Source organism: Mesoplodon mirus, assembly GCF_964341445.2.
Source record: "Mesoplodon mirus genome assembly, chromosome: 2".
NCBI classification, from domain to species: domain Eukaryota; kingdom Metazoa; phylum Chordata; class Mammalia; order Artiodactyla; family Ziphiidae; genus Mesoplodon; species Mesoplodon mirus.
Genome location: NC_138977.1, coordinates 36,535,755 through 36,559,601, shown reverse-complemented (window position 1 = coordinate 36,559,601; position 23,847 = coordinate 36,535,755). Strand labels below are relative to the sequence as shown.

Genomic DNA, 23,847 nt, shown 5'->3' with positions numbered 1-23,847 from the left:
CTTCCTCTTCCTTTTGTGCATCTGTCACCCATTTCTCCCTCACTATTTCTGTTTCTACATCTCTGTCTCTATCCTCTTCTCTTGCTTCTCTAGACCTCTCTCTCTCTCTCTCACTCTTCCTCTCCGCACACCCAACCTCCAGCATCCAGCCTTTCCTCTCTGATGGGGTACACGGACTTTCCTGTTTTTGAAAATATACTCTTTCCTTTTTGTAAGGTCGCAGACCCTTAACACTTAAGAGCCATCCATGCAAGCCAATTTTAGGGAAAAGGAGTCCACATAAGATTTGAGAAGGTAGAGTTGAAAAACTCAGAGGTAAACCTTCAAGAGGAGAGTACTAAAATGAAGTGGCAAGTGCCAAACCGAAGAGGACTGAGATCCAAGGGTGCTTGATGTCTTTGGAATTGGTTACTGGGAACTTAGTGAAAGCAGTTTCCACCGAGCAGGGTGCACAGAAGCGGACTCCAGTGAGCTGGGGAGTGAAAAGGAGATGAAGAAAAGAAAACAGGAAGTTTAACAGCAGAAAATACTTATTAAGTGCCTGCTCTAAGCCAGCACTGTGCTAAGCTTTAGAGACACAATTGGGAGCAAGCTTGACAGTCTCTGCCTGTAAGAGCTTATAGTCTAGTGGGAAATGAGATACTATAAAGAAACAATATAAAAATAGTGTGATGATGACTGATAAAGAAAATACAGGGTGATGTGGAAGCATATCAGAGAGGTACTGACATTGGATTCAGAGGGGTGATAGACATTTAAAATAGGGACTGCAAATCCTAGTCCCCTTCCTCTTCTTGGGCACTCAGCTAGATGACATTTCCAGCCTCTTCAACAGTTAGGGGTGGCCGTGTAACAGCTCTGGCCAGTGGACTGTAAACAGAGGAAAGCACACCACTTCTGGGTCTGTCCAAGAAGAGTTCCTCCCTGCTTTTACCCCCTTCTGCTGTTTGGAGACCTTAGATGCCACAAGGTGAATATGGCAGAGCCTTCCTCAGCCTGGCTCCTCAGATCGCTGAATAGATGACCTACATTTGTAACCATAGTTAATAATCCTGTATTGCATATTTGAAAGTTGTTAAGAGAGTAGATCTTAAAATTCACCTTGCAAGAAAAAAAATTTTTGTAACTATGTATGGTGACAGATGTTAACTAGACTTACTGTGATGATCATTTCACAATATACACAAATATAGAATCACTATGCTGTACACCTGAAACTAATATACTGCTATATGGCAATTATACCTCAATAAAAACATATACTTGAAGTGGATCATTGAAATATCCATTATGTCAATAAAAATAAAAGAGATAAGGTGAAGCCAGAGTGATATAAACGTGGAAGACATTAGGCGTTGAACTGTGAAGGGAAATGAAAAGCCAAAGGCGGAAGAACGTTTAAAGCATACAAATATTTGAAGAGTAGAGAAAGATGACCAATAAAAGAGACAGATAATTCTTGGTTATAGAAGTAGGAAGGAACCAGGAAACAGCTGGCTTCAACCCAGTTTAACATCACTACCACTCACCCACCAGCCAATAATATTCATGACACTTGTCCTAGTTTCATTCCATTGTTCCCAAATCTCTCCCACTTTGATCTAGTTCTCTACTGGTACTTGGCGTTTGCCTCCATCTCTCATTTAGAATCTCCCTCTCGTTAGGAGTTAGAATTAGTACTCACCTTTCTAGCTCATTTTTGCTCTGGCTCCTGATTCCAATCTTGCCTTCAGGAGCTTTGAATTCTTTTATTATCTTGCTGAGTATTGAACTATCAAAGACAGTTCTCTATCTAGCCAATCTCAGAAAATGGCCATGACCCAGGCCAGCTAACACTAATGAAAACTAACATGTATTGGCTACCTACTAAAGCCAAGCACTGTATTACTAATTTAGTTTGTTTTAACAACAATTCTATACATACATATCTCTATTAGCCCCATCTTCAGATGAAGTAACTGAGGACACTCACAGGTAAGAGTAAGCCAAGATCCTAACCTGGCAGTCCGGCTCCAGAGTCTGCATTCTGAACCACTATGTTATGCTGCCCTTCATGTGCTGGCCAGTTCATCCAATTCCAAACAAAGGACAGATTTTGAAAATTCCTAGCTTGAAAATCAAAGGAAGATGACATTCGAGAAGTCAATGAATACTTAATATTCCCAAACATTACAGAAAAGTAAATAAATGGTGGCTGAAAAAGAAGTCAGTCGATTATTAGCCATTTAGGGGTCAATGATAGCCTTCTCCATAGCAACCTACTCCATCAGAGGGATGATGGTAATAGAACTGGGACTGTCTGTGAAATGAGAATTTAAATAGTATGCAGAAGCAGTAAATTCAGACTACTTTATCCAGAAGTTTGATGATGAAGGAAAGAGAGTCAAAGAGGGGCAAACTTGAGGGGCAAGCACATGCTAAATAACTTTTTTTTACATAAGAATTGGGTGGAAGATCTTCTACCAGCAGGGCAGAAGAAGCTACTGGAGAAGAGACAGTTGAAGTGAGACAGAGAACTACTGACAGACCCCAGGGGCAGGGGATGGAATTAAGAACACTGGTGGGTGCCCGCCTCCAGAGCCCCTCGTGGAGGAGCTAACCGGGTAGGGAAGACTGCAGACAGAGTTAGGAGGTGGAAGAGGAAATTGAGAGCTCACATGCCTGACTGAGGCCACCTGTTTTCTCCAGGAAGTAGGAAGCAAGCCTTCCACAAAGAAGAGGGTGGGTGAAGTGGAACTGGGAGCTTGCTATTAAAGTTATAAAAGGATTGTAACAGCTATCATGGGAAATGAGGTAGGGGGCTGATGAGACACATAAGTAAAAGGATTGCTAAGCAGGAACAAGGGCCCGGCTGAGGATGAAGCTCATAAACTTATAATGGAGGAAGTCAGCATAATTACGTGATTTCTCCAGCTGGGCTCAGGCTCCAGCAGGAGCAGAGAAAACAGCCAGTTGGGCTGCCCTGGATGAGGGTTTGGAAAAAACAGAGAGCTGCAGAAGATAGAGTGGTAAGAAAATAGAAAGCCTCTGAGACTGTGAAATTATTTTCATGGTTTCAGGCTAAATAGGAAATATGTTGATCCTGCAGGAGAATGACAGACTCAGAGAATAGGTATGCCTTGAAAGATTGACATCTTTAAGGAGATACAGGGACAGAAAGGAGGTGAGAGAAGGAACAGCGTTAATGTGTGACAATTTGGCTTTTAATTTTCCTCTGCTCCCTATTCCCTTCCATTTTCTTACACTCCCGTGGCAGTGAATTATTTAACATCCTAAACTTACTAGATTTCCACTGCATACTAGTTACTCTCCAACTAGTATTTTTGTTAGATAAATTGAGTTTCTCTCCTCGGTCACCTGAAATCTAAAGTTCATTCATTCAATAGCAGCTCAGGTGTGATGTGTGAATTAGGAAAACGTACCTCCTCAGGATAAAGGGAACACCCCGACCCGAGCACGCTGCTGTGCAGGTGAAGGGCAGGTGGGTTTCAGCCCCTACACACTCCCCCATCCATGTGTCCTGGTGCAGGGCACACCTTCCCCAGCCATATTTTCTGGTCCCAGATGAGCCCAAAGAAAAAATTTTAAAATATATTTGGCATTGTATGTCCCTGGATTGGAAATAAAATCTTGACTTTATGAATAGATATATTAAAATCTTCTGTGGAAAACATTTTTAACGATAAAAAATAAAGGTGAATATAGATGAAGAAGAGCACAGCTAAGAGGTCTCTTAAGTTCATGTCTTTAAAGAAAAGAAACCCCATGTTAAACGAAGTGGCTAAATTCCCTCTCTGTTGGTGATTGACAACCCCATCATACAAAAAAGCTTAAATGCAATGGTTCAATGCTGGATTCAGAACGTTGGACATGTAAAGTGAAATTCACTTGACAAGGTCAAATATTTTAAATAAATTTAACAAATCCAGGAATAGAGAGCAGAACCAGAGGATGACAGGGCTGTCACTCGAACTTCTAAAAAATGTCTTCCTTTGTCCTCAGCTTCTATGTTCAAATCCATGATTAGCAAGACAGCTCAGACTCTATAAACAGAACATGATGCTGTAACGGGCCAGAAGCACGACTCCGTAGAAGAGAGGGACCAAGTACCTTTCCTCTGAGCTTTATAAAAAGCTCCTGAAAGCCTTAGTATTTTTAGTTACACTATTCATAACACCTACCTCCTCTCCTTTTGTTTATTTTTTTAAAAATCATCTTAATCTACAGATAGAATGGACAGGTCCCAGAGTAGTAAACGAGAATGATTTCTAGAATCCGAGGAGCAGCAATTGCCATCTGTTATTTAGCATAATTTAATTTAACTGAAGACTTTGCCTCCTTTCTGTGAGGAATGCTATCTTTCCCAAAATGCAGGATAGTGCAGGATTAAGCCTTTAGGTATTTATGCTTGGGTTTCAGGTTTCTTTAAAAAATTATAACCATGAATGTACTTTAATCCTAACAATCAGAATGTATGCATCTGGCAAAAGAGTTCATGAAGCATAAACTAATTTTATTTTTGCAATTAAACTACCTATTGATGCCCTAGAACAGGGGTCCAAGTACCAGTCCGAGACCTGTTAGGAACTGGGCTGCACAGCAAGAGGTGAGTGGCCGGCGAGCGAGCGAAACGTCATCTGCTGCTCCCCGTCGCTGGCATTAACTCCGGAACCACGCCCTCTCCCCCGACGCCCCCACCCCGACACCGTCCGTGGAAAAACTGTCTTCCAGGAAACCGGTCCCTGGTGCCAAAAAGGTTGGGGACCGCTTCCCTAGAAGACAGGTCCTACAAGAAATAAGAATTAGTGTCACAAACTTTTTATCTTTGGGGTTGAAGTAGAAACTGAAAAAATGGAATTGATTTACTAATTATTTCTCCTGATAAGGACATTAGCATTTATATCAATAAGTGATTTACAGAGAAGACTCAGTCATCTATAAGTGAATAATTATCTATGGAATTTAAATGACTATTTTTCCCTTCTGCCAACAAAAATGCTTCTGGGTTACAAACTCTTGCTGTCAATTTTAACTACAATGATATAAATTGATTACAAATTTATGAAAGACAGAATTCAGAATAAATGTCCATAATACACTGCAAAACCAAATATAGTTTTTAATATTATATACGACCAACACCTTCAGCATCAGTTATTGCACTGATGAGAACATACATACTTTACGGCTAACAAACAGAAGTATGGAATTTATATAATTTTTTCCCTGTAAACATACTGCTGCTAAACCCTGCCCATGGTTACTCAGAGCCACATTTTCTCCGTGAAGGAAAAAAGGTGATATTTACAAGTCTTAATCACCAATCAAACAATACAGTAAGTAAATATTTGGGGCTTGTGCTATGCAACAGGGCCAAGAATAACAGTGAAATATGGAAGGAGAATACAGTGTCTTATTCTGTCCTATTATACTGGACCATTACAGCCTCAACTGTCTTACCAATACAAAAGGCAATATTTAAAGCCCAACGCTCCCTATATCAAGAAGGTTCCAATTAAAAACATACACACACAGGGAACTATATTCAATATCCTGTAGTAAACCATAATTGAAAATTTTTTAATTAAAAAAATAAAAAATAAGTTTGTAATAAAGGGTCTAAATTATAAAATTAATGGAAAATAACAAGGATAAAAAATGTGCTGATATTCCAGATGTGGATCAGACGGTAATCATGGCCCCTGGTCAGAGGCTAAATGGAAACGTGTGAGTAAAGCTGCATTATTTAGCGTAATGGCTCGTTAGGAACTCTAAGAAGAGAAATGCACCACAGGGTCATGGCAGTTTCCAGAAACAAAATTAAATCATCACTCAGGACCCACTGATCAGGTCTCTTGTGTTATTCAGGAAGTCTGATCACCCTCTGGATGATTTCACCATTCCTCTTTGTACCATTAAACTCATTACCATAAAACTCTTCTATCCAAATTCTGTGCTTAAAGATGGTTAGTTGTGTGTGTGTAGCCATGTTGCAAATTTAAAAACTAATATTTAAAACTTGTATAAATATTATAAATATCCTAAGTGAACTGAAACTCAGATTGAAAGATAGGAATGAAAAGGTTCAGATGCTTCTTTTCTTGACTCAATCATGGAGCATTAGGTAAGTCATTTTTTAAAACTCATATTCTCAACTACAATATGCAAACAATATGCACAGTCTGAAGATTAAGCAACTGTTACAATCAGTCATCTTCTTGGGTTACACATGTTGACCTTTTGCAATTTTCCATTGATATAAAAGAGTAACATTAAATCTACCTTCCTTGAATCTACTAAAATTCATGACAATACCAGATTTATAAGGCATTTCATATATCTAGTTTGTTTTATACTTTTTGAGTACTGCAAGATACTGATATCTCCATTTTACAGATGAGTAAACCAAGGTTCTGAAACACTGAATGTTAAATACTATCATTGATAAAGCACAATGGGAAATTCAATTATTCTAAGGTGTAAGTATATCTATAAATATAATGACTGAACATGATAATATAAGGTATCTTCAAGTATCTGTAATTGAATCAATATTTAAATGTGCAAATATTTTACAGAATTCAGATAATTTACTTAATTAATTTCCCCCCCAATCTTAATCAGCAATAAATAGATATTGACTAGCTTTCCATCATATACCCTAACATGGCCAAGGTTCAAACTCTTTTGTTTTGGTGTATATCTACAGATATCTCCTAACCTTTGCCAGTCATTTTGTAAATGTGTGCCATTATTTCAAGGGTGATTAAATCAGAGTCTAGATAGAATAGCTCCAATTCATCACCAAGATGAGAAAAGCTGCTAAAAGCATCAATGGGTCAATAATGTCTTTTTTTTTAATGAAAATGAGCACATTAAAAAAGAGGGACTTTCCATAAACCATTTTTTAAAGCATATAGAAGCTATTATTTGAAGAAGATTCCACGGATGGTGATTGTTCTACTAACGTCTCTTGACTTGGCACTATTATCAGTAATTATTTTGAGCATTTGAACAAATTCAGAGATTTTGGGGGGTTGGTTCTTGGTTCTGTTGGATTGTTGTGTTTGGTTTGGTTTTTGATGAGCGCTCTGGCTCACCCAGAGTATTTCTACTTACTAGTACTATGTGGAAATAGGAAGGCAAATATTCAAACTATGTTCCACATTTTAAAAAACAAAAGCAAAACAAACCACAAAGAAAACCCCTTTCCTTCTACCCCCTCAGTCAACAACTTAGACTATGTTCCTTATCACATATCATTACCCTTAAGGAGACTCTACTCCGAGGGATAGGGTTACCATTTTCCCTCAAATCCCTTATGTTAGGTGGATACTAAGTCACATCTATCTTTTTCCATCACTTTAAATCCTATTTGGGAGTAAACAAGATTCAAACACATATGTATACATATGTACAAAGATAATATAGCTGCAGTTTCAGATGCTGAGCCAAGGAGGGCCCACTAGATAAAATGCTGTAACTAAGTTTCCTGGATCACAGTGCTTCTTACAGAATGTTTTCTATCCCTGTCCTCCTTCAAGGTAGATCACACTCATATTAAATAGAAAAAAAAAAAAAGCCACAGGTACAGGAACTCAAGACTTCTCTTCAGTCTATCTAACACTTAACTTGACTGGGCTGATAGGACTTTGCTAGGCAGGCTCACCATACTCACCAATATCCACTTATCAAAGGAGGGTGATGGAATAAGAATATGTGAACACCCAAGGTTCTGCTGAACATGACTGGCAATTTAAATCTTAGATTGTTTATCTGCATAGGAGCTTGTTGCTACAGACCACTGGCTGAAGAACATTCACTGGAAATGATTTTTTTAATTTTTGTGAAAAACAAAATAATTTATATCCTATATACATAAAATACATGTGTGTAAAATATATAGCATATAAATTCAATTAAGATAAACTAATTCATTGGGTTAGTATGTATATAAATTATATACACATATGTAATATATTATAAATTATGTATTTGTTATACATTCATTTTGTATATAAACATATGAATATATATATAATTTAAGATAGATCAATCCACTGCATTATTTCCAGGGCATCTTATGACTACAATTATTTCTATTCTATATCATCCTGCTCTAACTGGAATTTTAGGAAAGTTTAGTTAATATACAGTATATAGCATTTGTTTCTAAATACTTAATTTTTGAGGTACAGATTTTTTACAATAAGACACTATAAATCTATGCTTTTTCAGTATTAAGCTTACATCTTTGACATAAATATCTTGTAAAAGATCACCTTGCAAAATTGGATTGGGACTGCTTTGTAGATGTAGATTACATGTAGATGACAAAGAGAACAAGCCCAAGAAAGAAAGAATATGGTTTTACGTCCTGTCATTTAAAACTGTGCAATCAGCTCTTTTCAGTTAAGGGGCAGAGCAAATTTTGCAAGTTTTCTATGCTATAGTTGGTCGTTGAATTTTGCCGCCACTTTCACTGTCAGTTTAAATCATCTTTGGAGAAAGAATTGAGAAAATAGAAATGTCTCTTGGCTTGGCAAGCAGCAGCAGGACAGAAGTAAGAGAAGATAATGAACTCCCTGCTGTTGATTCCTTCCTACATTCTTTTTTTGTTCTGGAGCTTGTAGTAGAAACAATGCTAATGCAATCCTCTTTTGATGATCAGAAAGAAAAATGCTCTGAAATGATTTGTTCATCTGGCTCCTGACTACTGTTGTTAAAAACACATTTTATAGATCACTTTACAATTCCCCACCTAGGAAACTATAGAGGACTTCTTTGCTCACATGGAGAAGGAAAATAATCATTGTTTCTTTTTGTTTCAATAAATAATATTCATTTTTTCCTCCGTGGTAGAAATAATTTTTTTACTTATTCCAAAAGATTTCATATTAGATTTTATTTAATGATTCTTTTTTTTTTTTTTCTGTGGTACGCGGGCCTCTCACTGCTGTGGCCTCTCCGGTTGCGGAGCACAGGCTCCGGACGCGCAGGCTCAACGGCCATGGCTCATGGGCCCAGCCGCTCCACGGCATGCGGGATCCTCCCGGACCGGGGCACGAACCCGCGTCCCCTGCGTTGGCAGGCGGACTCCCAACCACTGCGCCACCAGGGAAACCCTTAATGATTCTTAATACTAATATAGTTGGTCTACCATCCATGGTGAATGAAAAAGTAGCTTGATAATGGTGAATTCTTTTTGAAGATATTTTAGTACTGCCTATTTGCTTTTGTGATAAACAGTAAGCAGTGAAGTCATCCAAAGAGAGGAAACAAAGTGTAAGAAACCAATAACAAGTTTAAGGCAACTGGAGCAGGAGAAATGAGAATCCATTTCAAACAAGTTAGGAGGATGGAGATTCTGTGACATAAGTACCAATACATCAACAATTATACCTGAAAAGTAAAAATCCTTCTAATACACACACACAGAATTTTATAGTAATATATGCCAAAATAAAAGAATTGCTGATGAGCATCTCTTTTGGATTTGGTTCGTCCATGTCTTATTCCTGCTCTAAAGAAAATAAAGTAAAATAAATAAATCATCTGTTTCACACTGTCTTCCCTCCACCTCCTTCTGAGTGCCCCAGATACTGAGTTTCCATTTCTCCCAATTACTATACTCAGGGTTGTGTGGGACGTTCAAAATATGCAAATCTGAGTTTTCATGAACAGAGGAAAGGTGTGGATTTTACAAGCATGCTGGGGGATGGATGCGTGTTCAGTGTGAGAGAAATGGATGAACTCACCATTGACAAAAGACAATAGGAAGGAAATTAAATATAAGGCAGGTTGATAGAAAGGACAAATTACTACAAAAATAGATCTTCAAGAAAAATAGTACATTACAAACCCAGGTTATGATAAGTAAACAAAGATAACTCAAAGTTAGGTTGAGGAAGAGACAACTATATTCATGTCCAGAAAGTAATGTGCTGGAATTGTGGCATCTGTGCCCATGGTAGAGTGGCAGACTGAAGATGAGGCTGAGGAACATGCCATCCCATTTCTGCCCCTTCATCTTCATCTTTGCTAGTTTTATTTCCTTCAGCTACTGACTAAAAGATTAATAATAATCTCAGGAAACTCCAAGGCTAACATTTTGGAATTCAGGTGTCTTTTTACTGACAAATTTGCTGATAAATTTATTGTAAGCCTGGAGTAAAATTTTGCTCAAGGACATTTTATTTACTGGAGTTTATTTCAGTTACTATACCTAAGACCTTGTATGAGATATCCATCCTGTACAAGGAGAAATAGAAGCCCAATATGTCCTATAAAACATACAAAATTATTAGTACTAGTAGATTTTCAAATCTTTCTGGGACAATCTGTTAACTTCTTAAGCAAAATGTTGCTTTGGGCTTATTTTTGAATCATTAAATAAAACTTCCTTTTATTAGTAGTTCTCATTTTCGTGGCAGTTTTATTTGAAAGAAAATGAAACAATTCCAATGAATATTTGAGCATCCAAACTGAGGATCTTAGAAAAACTTTCTCATGTTCTACAATTTTCCATTTAAAAAAGGTAGCTAGGAATCACTGTTTTCTCCATCTCCTATCTCTCCTCCTTCATAAGAATTTTTGGGTTTGTTTTATCTTCTATTTCTCTTTGAAAGTTCTTCATGAATGCAGTGACCTCTTAAACAGAGTTCCCACTCTCTAAGTGGTAACCAAGCCATCCAGTAGAATGCAGAAGAAAATATAAACATATCTTGTAATCTAGATCAAACCTTACTAATAATTATTATTGGTCTCTCCCAAGCACACTTTATCCTCCTAGCATTGGTCACATATAACCTAGGGTAAAAGATGCAACTTGGAAGGAAAAGGAATTTCACAGTTTGGGGAGGGTTGACAGAGGCACCTTGAACTCCTTCCTTTGACAACACTATAGTTCAGTGTGCCAGCTTTTTGAAGAATAACAATCATCTTAATAGTAGAATCTTTACTATACTATGTGTATTAGTATTAATGCCACAACAAATCACCACAAGCTTAGCTGCTCAAACAACATAAATTTATTATCTTGCAGCTCTTTAGGTCAGAAGTCCTACATGAGTCTCAAGGGGCTAAAGTCAAGATATCAGCAGGCTGAGTTCCTTCTGGAGGTGCTAGAGGACAATATGTTTCCTTGCTCATTTGGGTTTGCTGGCAAATTTCAATTCCTCATGGTTGTATGACTGTGGTCTCCATTTTCTTGCTAATTGGCAGCTGAGGGCCATTCCCAGCTTCTAGAAGCCACCCCGTTCCTTGTTTCGTGACACTTTTCCTCTATCTTCAAAACCAGCAACAGTAAGGCAAGTCCCTCTCATGTTTTGAATCTCTTATTCCTTCTCTCTCATTGCATCTCTCTGACCCATTCTTCTGTCTTTCTTTCCACTTTTAAGAACTCATATGTTTAGATAGGTCCCACCTGGATATTCCAGGATAATTGCCCCATTTTAAGGCCTTTAATCTTAAAGTTATATGTCAAAAGTTTTGCCATATAAGATAACATATCAAGAATTCTGGAAATTATGGTCTGGGCATCTTTGAGGGACCATTATTTTACCTACCACACCTTGAAATTATTTTGTGTCACAAAGAGGTTCACCTGCATCCTTGCACCATAATAAATAAATAAACATTGAAAATAAAAATTTACTTAGCTGTTTATCTACAAAATAAAAGGCTTGGCCCATTATTCTAAAATATTAAAATGTTCCATCTTCAAATTGCAAAAACAACTACTGATTGACATTAAGAAAGATTGAAATTTACTAGGTGAATTTCAATAAAAGCATTGGTATATTTGATAAATGAGGTTTAAGTGCTTGTAAATGATTTAGTAGTGCACCAACCAGGCACTTCTGCCATTTGCACTGACGAAGCACTGAGAGTGAACTTAAAATGAGTTGTCAATATGAAGTGAATCGTTAAAATTTATGTCCACATGAAATCTGCACACAAATGTTTAAAGGAGCTTTGCTTATAATTGCCAAAACTCAGAAGCAACCAAGATGTCCTAAGTAGATGAATGGATAAATAAACTAAGGTACACCCAGAAAATGGAATACTATTCAGTAAACTTTTTTTGTGTGTGTGGCACGCGGGCCTCTCACTGCCGTGGCCTTTCCTGTTGTGGACCACAGGCTCCGGATGCGCAGGCTCAGCGGCCATGGCTTACGGGCCTAGCCGCTCCGCGGCATGTGGGATCTTTCCAGGCCGGGGCATGAACCCATGTCCCCTGCATCGGCAGGCGGACTCTCAACCACTGTGCCACCAGGGAAACCCTCAGTGAACTTTTAATCCATGAAAAGATATGAAGGGAACTTAAATGCATATTACTAAGTGAAAGAAGCCAATCTGAAAAGACTATATTCTGTTTGATTCCAACTATACAGCATTCTGAAAAAGGCAAACTATGGAAACAGTAAAAAGATCAATCGTTGCCAGGGGTTGGGGGTAGGGAGAAGGATGAATAGGTGGAGTATATAGGATTTTTAGGGCAGTGGAAATACTCTGTATGATACCATAATAATGGATACATGTCACTTTACATTTGTCCAAACCCATAGAATGTAAAACACCAAGAGTGAACCCTAATGTAAACTATGGGTTCTGTTGATTATGATGTGTGAGTGTAGGTTCATCAGTTGTAATAAATGTACCACTCTTGTGGGGGATGTTGATACTGGGGGAGACTATGTATGTGGGTGGGCAGGGGATATATGGGAAATCTCTGTACCTTCCTATCCATTTGCTGTGAACCTAAAACTGCTCTAAAAAATAGTCTTAAGAAAACAAAAAAAAAAAGTTTAAAAATGAAGTGAACCAGGTTTTAGAATCATCTTATGAAATATAAAATGAAGGTTTGAAAAATAATTGTACCCTGTTAGATTTCTTTCACCAAAAAAAAAAAAGAAAGAAAAATCAAATGAGTGGAAAAAGGGAGTTTTAAAACAAAATCTATTTTAAAATAATGTTTATTTCAACTTCATCTCCTCTCTTAAAAGGGATGTTTTTGTTTTTAAATGGATATTATTAATATAACAGTAATTCACATAATATATTGTTATAAGTAAATATCCTTTATAAATAAATATAAATATACATGTATATTTATAGTTCATGCCCTAAATTTTTACTTATAGTTGTGAGCCACTAAACTGGAAATTATTATACTAATAAGTTCATACTAAATACATTTGGTTGCTAAACTGCAAGTTAAAACTACCTAAAAAAAAAATCCTTATCAATCTATCATCACTTTTGCAAGAGTTTTATAACAGGTAAGTCATATCCTGATTTTTCATCATTTCAATTTGCCACTCAAAATGTCATAAAAGAGTAGTTACTAAGGAGCTCAAAATCTTTCCATTTTGGAAATATTCAACAAACATTTTTTTTTAAATGCCACTTTTTCTAATAGGCAACTGAATTTTAAACACTGAACTTTAAAAGTCACTGGAACATTTGAGATCTCATTTATACTTCTTCAGACTGTAGGGAATTTTACTTGCTGGTTATCTGAACACATATTTCCTCATTTCTTGCTGTGAAAACATCCAAATAAAATTTTCTAAATGCTTTAGCAATAGCTAGAAAACCTCTGGTTTTCTTGGTTTCTCTATGGTTGTTGCATAATGGATTTTTTTGTGACTAGAAAAACTAGTCACAAGCAAAGATGTACATATTGTTAGCCAATGGGTAGTAAATTGCTAATAAGGCTCATAGATTTATTTTTCTTCGGTAGAATGGATTTTTCCCCCTCAAGTCATGCTATTTATTTGTGTTTGTGTATTTGTGTTGTGTATGTAGTCAACACATACAGCATGTTCCTTCTAAAAATAGAAGTTAAATCCATCCCACTTACCAAACTATTCCCTGAGCCCCAGAGCCAATGGGCTTTAGATTCTGGTAGCGCTTGAGAACTGTGAAGGTTGAGTCTCCCACTTCCACGCTGTAGAACTGGTTGTCAACTTTGCTTTTGCTCATGTTGTAATGTTTGGCAATATATGACACATCCACTTGTTTATCGAATCCCTGTGAAAAAGAACAAGAACAACTTGAGATAAGAGAAAAACAAGGATGACAATGAGATACAGAAAAGCCTGTTCTTTCAATGATTACTAATACTTTGTCATCTGTAATCACTATATAAACCTGCATTTAACACAGAAAATATATATATATTAGTCCATGTAAGATAACCTAGAGTAAAATATCTCAGAAAAACGACAAAGAAAAATTTGTTTTCAATATTAAAACTATTTATGATAAAATATTCTTAGATCTGCATCGTCTTTTCTGAAATGTTTCATTAAAACCATTTATTTATGCAGCAAACACCTACTGAACATATACTGGTCCCAGAGACTATGTTAGGTACTTCAGAGGTGATCCCTGATCATCTGTTATAAAAGCCATATGAGGAAGAATGAAAGAATGTATCTACATCCTTTTCTCAGAAAGAACTGAGATATAAAATAATGCATAGTTTTAATTAGGCAAATTTGAATTAAATAGTGTTGACTTCATTTGCTCTCAATGATACCAAAAATGCTACTGCATTAAACATTGAAAAATTTTAGTCACTAACACTGTTCTAAAATGCCACATGACAGCTTTTTTATTTATTGCCAGCTTAGATTTTAAGTATCTCAATTGCTATATCTTTTGTTTATCAATAAGAGAAGTTCTATTAATTATATTTAGCAATTGAAGAAATTGCTATTTTGAATCATGATTTATGAATATATATAATGTAAATATCCATTATCCATGATGATTATTTACCCATAAATGATCTTACATTGCTTTTTATGACATTAAATAGTTTGGATTCTGTAGTGAGAAGGAACCTTACAGAACACTATCTAGCCTTTTCCTTGTGGCACACACTGGCAGATGTTTACCCAATAGTCATTCATCTCTTTCTTGCTAATTTTGTTCAGGTTTTGAGCACTCACATGCTCTGTGGGTTATTTCCCGGTTCCAGCACTTGAAAATTGAATAGTCTAAACCAGTGGTTCTCTTTAGAGGTGACACTAACCCTTAGCAGGCATTTGGGAGATATATGGGCATGTTTTGGTGTGCCACAATAATAGATGTGGCTTATCAACCAATGCTGGTTGTCCTGCAATGAGTGGGACATTCCCACACAATGAATAATTACATACTTACATCTTTTGAGTAGGTCAAAGCTTTAATTAGTAAGAAACAAAACAAAACTGGCTTTAATGTTCTGAGCCCAGAATCTAAACTAAAGGTCTTTGTATGGTTTTAATATATACTGACCTCCAAAAATCTAATTCTCACATAATCTGAAAGAAGATTTAAACCTCATTAGGCTCTGGACCTGTAGTTGGTAATAAAGCCATTTCCTTAGACATTTTTGGCATTTCATTTCTAATTAAAAAATTGAAATGGGAGTACAAACTAATTTGCCCTGTATGCTCTTGGATGAGGAACAGGCAGCATTAGTAATGAGGAGAATACAATGGGGACTTTGTGGACAAGGGTGGCAAAACCTACAAATCTAGTACAAGAACCTTAAGACCCCAGATGGGCTTGAGAGCAGAACAGTCGTGACAGGCACCAGCCTATGACTGGGAGACATATGCTAGCAACAATCCAGTACAAATGCACACAGACCTCAAAGAACAGAGTGGACTATAAATTAGGAATCTAGGTTGTTTGGACAGAGACTGAAAATTCAGGTAATTCACAAATACAATCATGAGAGGTCTGAAATCCAGGAGGCAGCCTATAAAGTACAGAATAGGAAATTAAACAACACTATTAAGAATCAGGGCATTGTGAGCCCATTCATGGAGACTAAACAGGGTTTAGAATTTAGACAATGGGTGTGGACAATAGCAGAAACAAGAACATTATAATGATCCTTTATTTCAACTACAGTATCAGGAACTGTTCTCTACACCATAGTCCATTTCTACGCTAGACTTTTTGAATGTATCAGTAAACTAACCCTACTAAAGTCATTTTTTTCCCTTGGCAAGGAAAGGTAAAAAAGCAACTGGAGCTAGACTAACAAAGGAACTTCATCTGTCAAGGTTAATTTGGTACAAAGTGCCCGACTTGCCATTTGTCATGTTCTGACCCTTCACATCCTGTACTACTCTAGTTTCTGACCACCCACAAAATTCTTAGCACACACTAGTGTCATCGAACCTAAGTAATCTATTTCCCTTTCCCCACATATTCTCTTCACCTCTGAAATGTCGCTATTCCAACTGCATTGCATGTATGTAGTAATCATATGTAATGACCTTGATGTTCTAGACTTCTGGCACTGGAGATACAAAAAAAGATAAGTTCCCCATCTAGATGGAGGCAGTAAAATAAGAAAGTAGTTAAAATATGGAAAATATATTTTATAGCAGAATAAAGAAAAGATGCTAGGAGCAAACAGGGAGTAGCAACTAATTGCCTGCAGTCATTCATTATCATTAATTCATCCAACTACTATGTATAAAACAACCATGAATGCCAAGTCATGGTATAAAATTGGTAATGTTGGAAAGAGACTTGATTTGTGTTTTCTCTGGCTAACTATATGCCCAGTCCTCCCCTCTAACTTGTTCTCAGATGTGAGTGCACATTTGGACTACATGGGGAGCTTGATAAAATACAAATCACTGACAAAACCTTGGAGATTTGGATTCAGGTTTTCAGCGTAGGTCCTGAGGATCTGGAGATTACTACGCAGTCCAGGTGATTCTGATTTGAGGATCTGAGGATCTGACTTTGAGAAAGGCAGCATTAGAAAATCATTCTCACAGTGTGCTCTCTGGAGCATCAGTATCAGCATCACCTGTAGACTTGTTAGAAATGAGTCTGCTCACTCCCACCCCACACCTATTAAATCAGGAACTCGGGTCCAACATTCTGTTTTAATAAGGCTTCGAAGTATTCTCATGCATATTGAGAATAACACACTGGAGTGGAAGGAACGCCTGAAGCCTGTGAAACAGATCACATATCTCTGCCTGAGATATTTGGAAAGTAAAACACTTATTATGAAGCAGAAGTAATATTTCTGCTTCTGCATCAGGGAACACACACTTGGTGTCTTTACGTATTGCCAAATTCCATTGTTCATGGCAAACACAAACTGGAAACCAGAGTCCTAGTTAGGACAAGGATTACCCTACATCTCAGATTCAAGTATTTGAAAGACATCTGCTCCAGACTCAAGAACTAACGAAGTCTTGGTACTCAGGACAGGTCACCAGCTGGCCAAGTGCTATAATGGAGTATATCATTTCATCACAGCAATTGTTCACACACCTGAGAAGTACCCTGTAATTTTTCCCAGTGCATACCTGGAGCAGGACTTTTCATGTAATGGGGAAGTTATACACAGACTTGGTGGTAGTTTGGTAAAATGGTTAAAACAGTCATAGAGCTTAGACCAAGAGCAAAATTTTAGCTACAAAAGTATTCCCAGTCAAAAAGAAACAAATAAAAGCTATTCAAATGAATTATCTAATGCCCTGACACATTTTCTAAAATAAAAGCTACTCAGTGATTTTTTTATCCATTTGAAAGCATATAATTTCTCAGAATAAGATTAAAAATCATCATTGTAAAATCTGTAAATTCACACACACACACACACACACACACAAATTTCCTTCCTCAATTTCCATGCAGTCTTATCATGATTATAAAGTTCAAATATAAACTTTTCTCTAAAAATAAGCCTATGAAAATATGCCATTAAGCACACTATGGAAAAATATTATCAATGCTGAAGAGATTTTTCACCTGTTATATGTTTTAGTATATTCCTATTCAGATCACAGAACTGATGATTTGAACCCAAGACAGGAAGAATCAGAAATTCGTATTGGGAAGGCATGACTGGCCAATAGTTTAAGGCAGGGATTCTGAAGTTTTAATATGGATCAGAACTACCTGAGGAGCTTGTAAAACATAGATTGTTGAGTCCCACTGAAAAGTTTCTGATTCAGTGGGACTAAGATAAGGCCAAGAGTTTGTATTTCTAACAAGTTCCACACTTCAAGAACCACTATTTTAAAGAACAGTAGATGCAAGAGATGTCACCATTCAAAAAAGGCTAGTTGGAGAGGCAAAAACTGGAGGAAATGCAGGTCAAACCAAGTAAACAAAGGATGTGGAAGTTAAAAATAGTGCCATGATGACTTTCCTTAGTATCAGCACCTCTATAAGCAGGCCCAGATGTCATTTTCCCTGGGATGTGTTTTCCTATCTCACAATTACAATAAAGTGTCCAGTCAATTTTCTCTCAATTATCTCATGAAAATAAACATTCCATCATCTATTTATATTAAATTTATACTAAAACATATGGGAGGAATGTATGAAACTCACAAGTATTCATAAATGCTCGTCAAAATGAAAAGTGTTTTTCCAGAGAAAAAATTAAGATGTTGATTAAATTAATTATAAATCAGAAATGTTATATTAAAAATGAAAAACATCACAGTGGTGACTTTTGGAGATCAATACGGCTCAAAATAACTACAGATTTAGAGTAGTCTACTCTACCATTGATTCAAATTAATTTCAAAAGTAACTCATTCCCCCACTGAATATTAATCTTATATTTAAATGACTCAATGATTTATTTTATATTGACATAATAAAATTTTCTTTGAAAACATTCAAAGCAAACTCATTTCCTCCCTGCCCCTCATCTCCCCAAAAAATTTTAAGCTAAGTTCAAAGAAGACTTTATTGCTGCTGGCAGTTTGATAGGCAGAGAGGAAATCTGAATATAATCTGTTCTGTGAAAAGACAGCATATTACACAGACCTATAAGAAAGGGCTTGTGTCATGATTCTTATCATCAGTTCAGGTGCTAGCCCATAGCTATGGAGTTTGAAAAGAAAAATGTCCCACATTACTGATCTTATCCTGCAGGTGTCCAAAGCTTTGATTGCATTTTTCTCGGACTTAATAACCTGTATTTCACTCCCTCCCCATTTTCACCTGTGCATGACTGGCCTGTGTTACTGCTAGTCAGTTCCTGAGCAGGAAACATTAAGGTTTAAGAATTTTTAGATGTTAAGTTTCCTTAGTTTCTCTTGAATAAAACTTTCAGTTTCAGCTGAAAAGAGCACCAAGCCTGGATTAGTTCTGCACTTAACACCTATGAAACCAAGTCATTTTAGTCCTTCATTCATTTATTATTTGTATTCTGTGTGGTTACAAAAAGGATTTGTGCAGCTCACCATAAAAGATATAGAAACAACGAAACCATTAAATCCAGTTTTAAGAATAAATGTCAAATAAAGCAGGCTGAGAGATGACTGTTTTACCAGAAGACTTAAGTTTTGAATATCTACTGTCTTGAGCACAAAAGTTAGTGTCATGCTTCCAGCAAGCCAAAGGAAAAACATGACAACAACAAGACCACAGTGAGTGGCAAGTTTTGATTCATTAATTTCATAAAGTATACCATACAGTAGTTCATAGGAAAGGTAAAATTTCTCTAGCACTCAACCCTGGGGAAAAATATTCAGTAGTTCTTTATATAATAACCCTGGAATCAAACAACAGGCAGTAGATACAGTATTTTTTCATCAAAGACATAGAAATATGCTTCATATGACTTATATGATATCAACTCTCAATAAGACAAGGGGAGAAAGAAAGGTGAACCAGCACTAGTCACTTACCTAGTAAAGGTGAACTTTGTATTCTGTTAAATACTATATTTAACACTAACAGCAGATGAGGAAAGTGGCATACAGAGCTGTTAATTGGCTCAAAGTCTTGGAACTCTTGATTAGTGGCACCAATTAACATGAATTAAAGTTTGTCCAACTCCAAAACATGTGTTCTTCTTTTACTAAACCATTCACTAGTTCAGCTAAAATAACTTAGAACAGTGATGTGGTTTTCTTATGATAAGGTGAGCTGTAGGAATAGAGCATGAGAGAGATGAGTGAATAACATATCCTTCTCTTTCATTTATCAATTGTCCCAGCCTGGAGTTTGAACATAGCACTAAACAATTCAGGGTTGAAGTAGACAATCTTGTGTTGTTGATGGAAAACTGGATTTTCAGAGCTGCCTAGAATTTGTTAAATGTCTATTGAGCACCTACTATATGCCAGGGACTATTGAAGATGCTATGGATGTAACATTGATCTAGCTCTGGATGTAACATTGATCTAGCTCAACAGGATAGCCAACACGAATTCGCTACAAAATGCACCTCCAGAAAATGAACTGGTCAATCTGTTGGGTATTATTTTGTCGTTTGGATACTGAAAAGTATCTGACAAAAGTGGTGATTCTGCTTTTGACACAAATGATATTGAGCTCTTCAGTCTTACAGTTATGGCCAACATGTTGAGTTGCTCTTGCCCCTCCAAGATTGTTATATAAAGTCAGCAGAAACAATGCCTGCTACTCTGTTTGTTATGGCAGAAAGGCATGTGTTCAATCCATTTAAAATCCGAATCAAATTATCTACATATTAGTTTTAAAGAGGGATATTTGAGACAATCCTTAAAGACATTAAGGATTAGATTTTGTTTTGTCCTGAGTATATTTTCTCCATTCGACTTCTTGAAGTGTTACTCTTCAAGGAGGATTACAGTGTGGAATCTACATCACTGTTATGTTGATTGGCCCAGAGATGGTTACTCTGTGGAATCAATGGCTTATTATAAATCAGTAATGCAGTAAAAACTCCAAGACTTACATTATGTTTAATCACAATTTTCAATTATGTGAAAAAGCACATAAGAATAATCAATAGTAGAGCAGGCAGGCATGGCTTCTGCCTGCCTGTTCTTTATATATAAAGGAAGACAGCTAGTACTGTTTGAATATCTACTAAGCACCAAGCTAGTATTAGGACCAGATGCTGTGCTAAGTATCTAATAAATCATTTCATGTAAGACAGTATTTTCATTTTGCACTTGAGAAATCCTAGAGTAAGGATTTCAGCAAAGGGTAAAAATTCAGCTTTTATCTAAGAATCCTTAGTGTGAGGGCCTGGGCAAGCTTTTCACAATCTTAGCCCTAGTGTCCTTATTTACAGAATGAGCGCAGTACATGCATATCTTGGAGAAATTGTGAGTTTTGTTCCAGATCACCACAATAAAGTGAGTCACATGAATTTTTTGGTTTCCCAGGGCATATACAAGTTAGGCTTCAGGGCTTCCCTGGTGGCACAGTGGTTGAGAGTCCGCCTGCTGATGCAGGGGACACGGGTTCGTGCCCCTGTCCGGGAAGATCCCACATGCCGCGGAGCAGCTGGGCCCGTGGGCCATGGCCGCTGAGCCTGCACGTCCGGAGCCTGTGCTCCGCAATGGGAGAGGCCGCAGCAGTGAGAGGCCCGCGTACCGCAAAAATAAATAAATAAAATAAAATAAAATAAAGTTAGGCTTACACTATACTGTTGTCTGTTAAGTATAAAAAAATACATACCTTAACTTTTAACTATTTTATTGCTGAAAAATGCTAACCATAATGAGCCTTCAGCGAGTCATAATGTTTTAGCTGGTGGAAGCTCTTGCCTCAATGTTGATGCTGCTGACTGATAGGTGGTGGTTGCTGAAGCCTGGTGAGGCTGTGGAAATTTCTCAAAATAAGATAACAGTAAAGTTTGCCACATCGATTGACTTCCTTTTATGAATGATTTTTCTGTAGTATGCAAAGCAGTTTGATGGCATTTTACCCACAGTAAAACTTCTTTCAAAGTTGGAGTCAAACCTCTCAAATCTTGCTGCTGCTTTATCAACTAAGTTTATGTTATATACTAAATCCTTTGTTGCCATTTCAACAATCTTCACAGCATAATCACCAGGAGTAGTTTCCTTCTCAAGAAACTACTTTCTTTGTTCGTCCATAAGAAGCAGCTCCTTATCTGTTAAAGTTTTATCATGAGACTGCAGCAATTCAATCACATCTTCAAGCTCCACTTCTAATTCTAGTTCTCTTGCTATTTCCACCATATCTGCAGTTACTTCCTCAACTGAAGTCTTGAACCCTTCAAAGTTATCCATGAGGGTTAAAATCAACTTCTTCTAAACTCCTGTTAAATTGATATTTTGACTTCTTCCCTTGAATCACAAGTATTCTTAATGACATCTAAAATGGTGAATCCTTTCCAGAAGGTTTTCAATCTACTTTGCCCAGATCCATCGAGGAATCACTGTCTATGGCAGCTATGTCCTTACAATATGTCTTAAATAATAAGACTTGAAACTGGATATTATTCCTTGATCCATGGACTACAGAATGGATGTTGTGCTAACAGGCATGAAAACAACATTAATTTCATCTCCATCAGAGCTCTTGGGTGACCAGGTGCATTGTCAATGAGCAGTAATATTTCAAAAGGAATCTTTTTTCTGAACAGTAGGTCTCAACTGTGGGATTAAATTATTCGGTAAACCATATTGTAAACAGATGTGCTGTTATCTAGGCTTTGTTCCATTTTAGAGCACAAGTAGAGTAGATTTAGCATCATTCTTAAGGGCCCTAGAACTTTTTCAGTGGCAAATGGGCATTGGCTTCAACTTAAAGTTACCAGGTATATTAACCCCTAACAAGAGAGTCAGCCTGTCCTTTGAAGTTTTGAAGTCAGGCATTGACTTCTCCTCTATAGCTATGAAAGTCCTAAATGGCATCCTCTTCTAATAGACGGCTGTTTTGTCTATGTTGACAATCTGTTTTTCAGTATCACCACCTTCATTAATTATCTTAGCTAGATCTTCTGGATAACTTGCTGCAGCTTCTACATCAGGACTTGCTGCTTCACCTTGCACTTTTATGTTAAGAAGATATCTTCTTTTCGTAAATCTCATGAACCAACCTCTGCTAGCTTCAAACTTTTCTCCTGTAGCTTCTTCATTTCTCTCAGCCTTCATAGAATTGAAGGGAGTTAGGGCCTTTCTCTGGACTGGGTTTTGGTTTAAGGGAATGTTGTAACTGGTTTGATCTTCTGTCTAGACCACTAAAACTTTCTCCATATCAGCAATAAGGATGTTTCATTTTCTTATCATTTGTGTGTTCACTGGAGTAGTGATTTTAATTTCCTTCAAGAACTTTTCCTTTGTATTCAAAACTTGGCTAACTATTTGGCACAAGAGGCCTAGGTTTTGGCCTATATCAGCTTTCAATGCCTTCCTCACTAAGCTTAATCATTTCTAGCTTTCAATTCAAAGTGAGAGATATACAACACTTCCTTTCACTTGAATCCTTAGAAGGCATTGTAAGATTATTAATTGGTCTAATTTCAATATTCTTGTGTCTCAGGGAATAGGGAGGCACAAGGAGAGGGAGAGAGACAGGGGAACAGCCTGCTGGTGGAGCAGTCAGAACACAAAACATTTATCAATTAAGGTCCTCATTTTAAATGGGCCCAGTTCATTGTGCCCCCCAAAATAATTACAATAGTAATATCAAATATCACCAATCACAGAATATAATAACAAATATAATAATAATTTAAAAGTTTGAAATACTGTGGGAATTACCAAAATGTGACACGGAGACTCAAGGTGAGCAAATGCTGTTAGAAAAATGGCACTAATAGAGTTGCTCAATGCAGGGTGGCCACAAAACTTCAATTTGTAAAAAATAGTACCTGTGAAGTACTATAAAGTGAAGCACAATGCAACAAGGTATGCCTGTAATCTACTTCTTTTGATTAGTGGGAAAGTTAAATATGATAATCTATGTAAAGCTCTTAGCATGGTATAAGCTTACAGGAAACTCTCAACAAAGCTGTTTGTTGTAGGGCTTCCCTGGTGGCACAGTGGTTAAGAATCCACCTAACAATGCAGGGGACATGGGTTCGAGCCCTGATCCAGGAAGATC

General features: G+C 37.0%; 1 protein-coding gene across 4 annotated transcripts in view; it reads right to left on the bottom strand.

Moving 5' to 3' along the window:
- The window catches only part of MAPK10 (mitogen-activated protein kinase 10), a gene marked incomplete at both ends in the record, with an annotated part of 162,255 nt that overhangs the window by 122,872 nt on the left and 15,536 nt on the right, over window positions 1-23,847 (bottom strand). For 3 of the 4 annotated variants that reach the window (XM_082607772.1, XM_082607773.1, XM_082607774.1), the window contains one exon: window positions 13,868-14,037. In XM_082607772.1, coding sequence (XP_082463898.1) covers window positions 13,868-14,037 — 170 coding nt within the window. Of the gene's footprint in view, window positions 1-13,867; window positions 14,038-23,847 lie in introns of those variants that run through there. The other variant, XM_082607775.1, reaches the window with a different exon arrangement.